The sequence below is a fragment of the Lepisosteus oculatus genome, chromosome 13, assembly GCF_040954835.1.
Source record: "Lepisosteus oculatus isolate fLepOcu1 chromosome 13, fLepOcu1.hap2, whole genome shotgun sequence".
Classification (NCBI taxonomy): domain Eukaryota; kingdom Metazoa; phylum Chordata; class Actinopteri; order Semionotiformes; family Lepisosteidae; genus Lepisosteus; species Lepisosteus oculatus.
Window position 1 is genome coordinate 26,992,485 of NC_090708.1, and position 7,096 is coordinate 26,999,580.

The 7,096-nt window shown below is 42.4% G+C and overlaps 1 protein-coding gene across 5 annotated transcripts; it reads left to right on the forward strand.

The window, feature by feature from the left end:
* Positions 1 to 260: 260 nt before the first annotated feature.
* n6amt1 (N-6 adenine-specific DNA methyltransferase 1) lies at positions 261 to 6,730 on the forward strand. 5 transcript variants are annotated; one of them, XM_015361717.2, is made up of 8 exons: positions 261 to 488; positions 1,499 to 1,738; positions 2,758 to 2,893; positions 4,015 to 4,101; positions 4,338 to 4,428; positions 5,100 to 5,183; positions 5,442 to 5,583; positions 6,160 to 6,730. In XM_015361717.2, the coding sequence occupies exons 2-8, from the start codon at positions 1,720 to 1,722 to the stop codon at positions 6,264 to 6,266; spliced, it is 666 nt and encodes a 221-aa protein (XP_015217203.1). In that variant the 5' UTR covers positions 261 to 488; positions 1,499 to 1,719; the 3' UTR covers positions 6,267 to 6,730. The 5 variants fall into 5 exon arrangements, with proteins under 5 accessions (XP_015217203.1, XP_015217204.1, XP_015217205.1 ...); XM_015361718.2 differs by having other exon boundaries at positions 261 to 472; XM_015361719.2 differs by lacking the exon at positions 1,499 to 1,738.
* The last annotated feature ends 366 nt before the right edge of the window (positions 6,731 to 7,096 follow it).

The following is a 7,096-nucleotide window of genomic DNA, read 5'->3' on the forward strand; positions in this document are numbered from 1 at the left end:
ATACATATCTCGGCGTTACGCTTTAAACGCATTTTACGCGTTTACGATGAAATGGTGAAAGACCTGGCACGTACACACATTTCAGGTGAAGAGCACATACAGTACATTTGAAAAAAGCCCGTATCTCAGGATTTTTCCGTCATTGGCGGTTTAAGTAATATAGTTCCAACGTGAAAGATTTCATGGGTTGCTTGGGCAGTTGAAAAACTACGCCTCCCAGAATGCAGTGAGTCAAGCGCAGTACAGGAAGTGGATTTTTTTATTGTGGCAGACTAGTAGTAGTAGTGTTATGCGGAGATGTGGAGTAGAATTTTTTGTATATCAAACGTTTTAAATATAAATGATAACTAATTTACATTATGCATTTGCAGGTTGATGTATGCTGTAGCTACATAAGCCTCTGTTTAGAATTAATATAATACAGTACAGTTTACCTTTTTGATGGTTTCGCATGAAAGGACTCTGTTAACAGGTATATCGTATTTTACGTAAGTAAGACGATTCTGACTTTTAGATTTTGTTTCTGATTTTATTTAAATAAACTGAACAATGAATTGCGTAGAGAACTCCAGGAAATGGAATCAATTGAAAATAAAGGATACATTTAGCTTTACTGTGGTACTCGCGGAGACGCACGTATATTAATCTATATAAAAAACTTTTTTTAAAACCACGTTACACATAGTATTCGTGTGATGTAGCAGTAGTAGGGTGCTATAATTCATAATTAACATTAAACAAAGTCTTATAACATTTTATACAAATTAGTTTTGTTCTGGGTGGAAGTCGAGACAATCGTGTGTTAATTTCAGTAGCGTGCAGCGGATTTTACAATCTTCATTAGGGTGTCACAAATATAGTTTAAACCGATAGATCTTTCGCCAGTCGTTACGTATTATAAAGTTTTATTTAAAAAATAAAAACAAGTGAGGGTAATTTTTTTATTATTTATATTCGAAGCAGCTTATCCCACACCGATCAAAACAGGAGCTGCGGCTACTGGCTGCCTCGGTAATGCCTGTTAAAAGCATTTCAGCCCCCAGACATATGTTAAAAGACCCAAATAGGGCTTATGTCGTCGAAATTCCTTGTTAATTTCTGGGGGTGTCTGGCGGCCTTCCTGGCATTTCGGGGCCACACGCAGCGGCCTTGATTTAGATGTATGTGTCCCCTCCTCTCTGTATTTGACTTAATCATTACAAAGCTTTTGTGGTATATTCAACGTACTCTAGCCGATTAAGTTGTTCAGGAGAAAATCTTAAAACAAAAGTGCGGACGTTATGTGGCCTCTAATCACCACTATATAACCGATGAAATCACATTTATTTTAAGTTCTACTAAAGCTAGGCTACCAGAAAAACAATTGTAAGAACTAAAACAGTCTATAGTAAGAATATGAAGCACTGATATCAGCACCCTGTACATATGTATAGTTTGTAGTGAATAAGTGCAATCCATCCATGCATTTTCTAACTGTTCTTCCAATTCACGGTCTCAGGGGAGCCGGACTCTACACCTTCAAGCAACAGGCGCAAAGCAGGATATACCCTGCCACACACACTGACACGCAAACACTATACCAGGGCCAATTTTCATAGCAGCTAATTAACATACTAGTATGTCTTTGGACTGTGGGAGGAAACCCTTGTGAACATGGAGCGAACATTTTAAACTCCACTGAGTACCTCAGCAGATCAACCCAGGGCCTTGGCACTAATCATGGTGTCACGGATTGAAGGTGAGAGATCAGAGGTGCTGCTTCCTGGTCACCATTCCTTCACTCAAGAGCGTGACTAGATTTTTTAAAGGTCCCTTTTGACCACATTCAGAAAGTAAGTTGTGTTGTGTTGGCTGCCACTTTCATACTTTGGAAACAGACACTAAATATTGCATAATCAAGGGAATATCTATCTGTAGGTGCAGTGTGTCCTGCCAGAGCCAGAATGAATCTGCTGTTTCTTTGGCAGATCCTAGCCCACTTACCCTTAGGGTACAGCTAAAACTAGTGTTCCTTCAGGAAATTGTGTAAAATGTCAACATGTTAGAAAAGATATTGCTGCTCTGGATTCAGTCCAGAGAAGAAAATGCATTCTAGAGCTTAAAGAGATGTCTGACTGACAGACTGAAGGATTTGAATCTTTTTAGTTTTGAACAGACTACAAAGGGTACCTGATTCTAGTCCTCAAAGGGATTTTGCTCAGTGGACTTCTTCGGTATCGTGGAAACACAAATCAGAAATCAGAAAGCACCAGTGGAAACTGAGGGACAAGTGCAGTTCAATCAGAGAACAGTGGGTGTTTCTTTACAAAAAAAAATGTGGGAATATGAAACAAGCAGTGTTTTTCAAACAAGAAATGTCTGGATGGTGTTGGCTTTGAATTAGCTACTAATTATCAAATGGTCCAGACAGCTCCATCTAGTTTGTTATCTTATGTTCTTAACACAAGTAGTACAGAGGTCATTTATAATATAAAGGGTCGACCTTCCCAGGGGGACGCCTGGGGGAATTATATCACAATAGTCTCCTATTACATCTGGTTATTTTTATAGGGACTCTTAAATTAGCCACCTTTGAGATGTAACGTCCTGGATGAATTTGTTTAATCATGTTATTTTCCTTAAAAACAGGAGTGGCAAATAGTTCACGTACATTTTCTTCCAAGTCTGCTTGGAAGGATCTGAGGTTAGGCAGCATGCGTGTTTCTCATTCTGCGCTGTCTCTTTCCGTCTCTCCCTGTGTCATTCTACATGCCCCAGGTGCAGTTATGTTGCCCACCCCCGTGTGCGCCCATGTGGGGCGTGGGCCCTTCTCCGATGTGTATGACCCTGCAGAGGACTCCTTCCTGATGATGGACGCACTGGAGCGGGATGCGGAGATGCTGCGTCGGCTGAAGTAAGCGGTCTCCCTTTCCTTTTCAGTGTATGATACTTAACAGATACTGACTCCAGGACAGCCATTTTCCTCTTATAGCTGGCAGAGGAGTGAGTGGCTCATATTCTCCTGTCTGATTTGCAGGCAGCACTGCTATGGATTCACAGAAATGTTGGCAAATTACTTGTTAATTACTTATTCCATTTATTTCCTCGCTATGGTTTTGACTGTTTTGAGCAGTGCATACCCACATTCTGTCCAGTCTGACTGTCTTGCACTACAGTTGCCTTTCTCTCCTGGAACTCATCCAGCTAGAACATAGTCCGTGTATCTATTAAACCCAGGGTCAAGATATTGTGACTGGATTCTGAATCACTGGGAAACTGAGTAGTATTGCAAGGCAGTTTGATTTAGGAGGTGCAGGCACATGTACAGAAAACTCAATTGAAACAGAAAAGCAGAAAATATACTATACTGCAAGCAGTCCTTGGACTTCTGTTCCTAAAAATATGGCCAAAAGCTGAAATGACATACAGTAAGTTGAGATTGAAATTTAATAGAAAAACAGTAACATAATAGGCAGTTACATTCTTCACCAAGGGACCGATATGCAGCATTTTATAGATTATATAAAGAAAATATGCATTGATTGTTGATTGCTTTAAGGCCTGTGCACATCTTGCATTTGCTTTAAGAATTGTGTTCTGAGTTGTATGTACCACATTCAGTTGCCTTCAGAATTTGCAATCCTTTCTAATTGATATTACTTAAAATATTTATTTAAAGCATATTGACATTACTTAAAGGATAGAATGAAAATGCTACACAAATTGTATTCATTTTATCCTAAAGAACAATGCTCTAGCGTTTAATAAGTCTAGAGGTTTCACACTGCAGCATGTCCAGATGCAGACTGGGTGGTGTCTGTATCGTTGCACACAGTATTTCCATGTTGTGTCATAGAAACAGGTCAATCCTCCGTGAGTAGTAGTAAGTGGGAATTGGAGACCTGTGTGTTGAGGCTGTATTTAACATCACCAAGTCTTCAACTGCTAAATCGTGAAGTAAATGCAATCCCTGTAGTAGTGTATCTCTGTCATGAGATCAGCAGGTTGCTAATGGAGGTCACTGTTTGTCTTCAGCCCGTCTGTATGTCTGGAGGTGGGCAGTGGCTCTGGTGTACTTTCTGCATTCCTGGCCTCCATCGTGGGACCTAAAGCAGTGTATTTGTGAGTCTACCTCAATGAGTTCATGTCTTCATGAAACCATGGTCTCAATACCACCCCCTCAGGTGCTGACCTAGATCAGTAGTATTTGAAATGAAGAACTTGAGTGACTTTCAGCAGCTGTTTCCTGTATTTCACTGTGTTCCCTGTGCTGTTCAAAGTCTTGGGAATCAGTCAGAACAGGATGGTATGCCCCTGTGTTGTGTGTTCATGTGAGCTGAGATTTCTGTCCTCTGCAGCTGTACAGATGTGAACCCTGCAGCAGTGCTGTGTACTATGGAAACTGCTCGCTGTAATGATGTCTCCCTTCAGCCACTCATCACAGACCTGGTGAGCACTGTTCTGTCACTGCGTACTGCACTCCTGCTTTTGGTGTTTTCTCTCATGTTACACTTGTTTCTGAGTCTCTCATCATAGCTCTGCGTTAACAACAAATTTAACCTGTGCAAGTGTCTCAGCCCTAACTGCTTCACTCACTCTAACCTGGCCTCTCAGCTTTAGGCATTAGTCCAAACTCCTTCTCAGAATTGAGTTTGGTTGTTGAGTTCTAACAACTGACCTATGCTGCCTCCCTCTCTCACAGTCTCGGCTCTAACTGCTATCCCATGCTGCCTCCCTTTTTCAGCTGTACCTGCTATCCCACACTGCCTTCCTCTCAACCAGTCTTGGCTCTAAGTGCTATCCAACACTACTGCTTCTCTCTTTAACCACGGTCCCATACTGCCTTTTTTCCCATTTCTTGGCTCTAGCTTCTATCCTTTGCTGCCTCCCTCTCTCTCTGTCTCAGCTGTAACCGCTGTCCCACAGTACCTCCTATTCATGGCTTTACCTGCTGTCCCACACTGCTTCTCCCAGTCTTGGCTCTACACACTGTCCAGTACTGCCACTCTCTCCAGTTCCTGAGTTCCTGTTGCTACCTTGTCTTCCCTCCTTCTCCCAATCCCTGAGCTCCTGCCTCTGTTTTCAGTCCGTGCTGACCAAGTACTGTTTTTCTGTCACAGGTGGAAGCTATCCTGCCCAGGCTGCGGGAGAACGTGGATGTCCTTCTCTTCAACCCTCCCTACGTTGTGACCCCCACAGAGGAGGTGAGAAGACGGCCCTGCACACCAGGTCTGCAGCTGCATTGTTTCCAGTGCTGTTGCCATGGAAATGAGTGCTGCTTGCCCTTGACAGGAGAAGCAGACTGATAACGATGTCTGAAGGGGACAAAATGTTTTTCATTTTACATTTTATCTTTGTAAGCATACGTCATTAGTGAAGAGGAGAAAATGTGTATTGCTTGCTGCAGAAAAGTGAAGCATTTCAGAAGGATTAGCTTAATGGTCCTGTCTCTCCATTCACAGGTGGGCAGCCATAGCATCGAGGCTTCCTGGGCTGGGGGCAGGCGTGGCCGAGAGGTGATGGACAGGCTGTTTCCACTGGTGCCACAGCTGCTGTCCAGCCAGGGCCTTTTTTACTTAGTTACTGTGCAGGACAACGACCCAGGTAAGAAGTGAGGCCTGTTTTCTGCTAGTTTAAGATGGACATTCTTTCTTAAGAGTAAAAATGTTGTTTTAAAACATACAATTCAAAGTTACTTGTTTACATCCCTTTATGCCTGTTGTTAAATATGAGCGTTAAGGTTACATTATAGATGAAATGCACTTGTTCCTCCAGTAACAGATTTAGGTCACGATGTTAACATCCATAGAATTTCTCATGCCTGGTCGTTTTGGGAATCTGACAAACACAACGGAGCCAGAACTGTGAATGCAGAAATTTGCAGGTGCAGTGCGCTGACTTGGATGTAGCCAAATAATGCAGTGCACTGACTTGGATGTAGCCAAATAGCATGTTTTACAATATAATTGTTTCTATAATATGCTTTACTGTGTTACTGAGTTACTGAGTCTGTGTATAGATTTAACAGGGTTACAGAGGGGGATGTAAGAAAGATTCTCCAGATCTGATTGGTTAAAATTACCAAGTGTTACCCCTGTTCTGTAGAATCACGTAAGCTATCTGCCAATCCTGCTTGATGGGAAGGCAGCCAGTGCATTCACTGCTTCCTTCGTTTTGCAGAGGAGATACTGCAGTTGCTGGGGCAATCTGGGCTACGGGGTGAGGTGTGTATTTCACGTCAGGCAGGACGAGAGGCCCTGTCTATCCTGCGCTTCTGCAAATCCTGACCTGGCTCCACTGGAACAAGAGCTCCAGAAGTACACCATCTCTCCCTGCTGGAGCAAGGGCAGTGCACTCACTGCTCAAAAGACTACAGCACCCAGTATGCAGGGCTTCATGCTGCTCTTCCCTGTCCTGTGGGCATCGGGACTCCAAGAACCCACAGCATTTTGGATTAAGGAGAGAATGTTACCTGAAACAGTGTGCGGTTTGGAGGCTGTGTTGCAAGGCCAGTGACTTTCAAATGACTGTCAGATGTTTAAAGAAGAATATGGTTCCTGGCTCTATGAAGTCCCACGCTATAGGTACAGGGGTTGTCAGGCAGTATCACAATCCAGAGACTGGGTTGCACGCCTCTGAAGACGGGGGCAGATAACAGCTCAACACCTGCAGCAGCCCTGTCTACTCTTTTCCTATAATGTGTAGTTATATTAATCATGAAATAAAGTTTTATTTTTTTTGATTAATAGAATTCCTATTGGAAAATATTAGTGTATCAGATCTTGATTCTCTGTTCTGTTAATTAGAGCTCATGTAGAGGAAATGACCTCTTGCCTGGAATGACCCTTGTTAACTTTTGTTGCTCTTCACTGAGGATGAAAACAAAGGTACAGCTTTTCTGAACAGCAAGGTGGAGGGTTCTTCAGGTACAGATCCACTTCAGAAGGTGTTAGTCTGAATTGCTAGGCCACAAGCTGTACTATAACTATCACGGTAGAAATTTAGGTAAGGGCATGAATATATAAAAGTAGTTTTTAAGCAATCAAATAGTTCATTTTAAAAACAACTTGCTCAATATTTCTTTGATATTCCATGATAAATGGTGGCAGGGACATTT

Bases quoted from the DNA above. Each gene is read 5' to 3' on its own strand.
- n6amt1 (XM_015361716.2), top strand. From the start codon at position 442: ATGGTTTCGCATGAAAGGACTCTGTTAACAG. The intron at 2,894-4,014 runs GTAAGCGGTCTC...GTTTGTCTTCAG, and splicing joins GAGATGCTGCGTCGGCTGAA to CCCGTCTGTATGTCTGGAGG. The intron at 5,584-6,159 runs GTAAGAAGTGAG...TTCGTTTTGCAG, and splicing joins TGTGCAGGACAACGACCCAG to AGGAGATACTGCAGTTGCTG.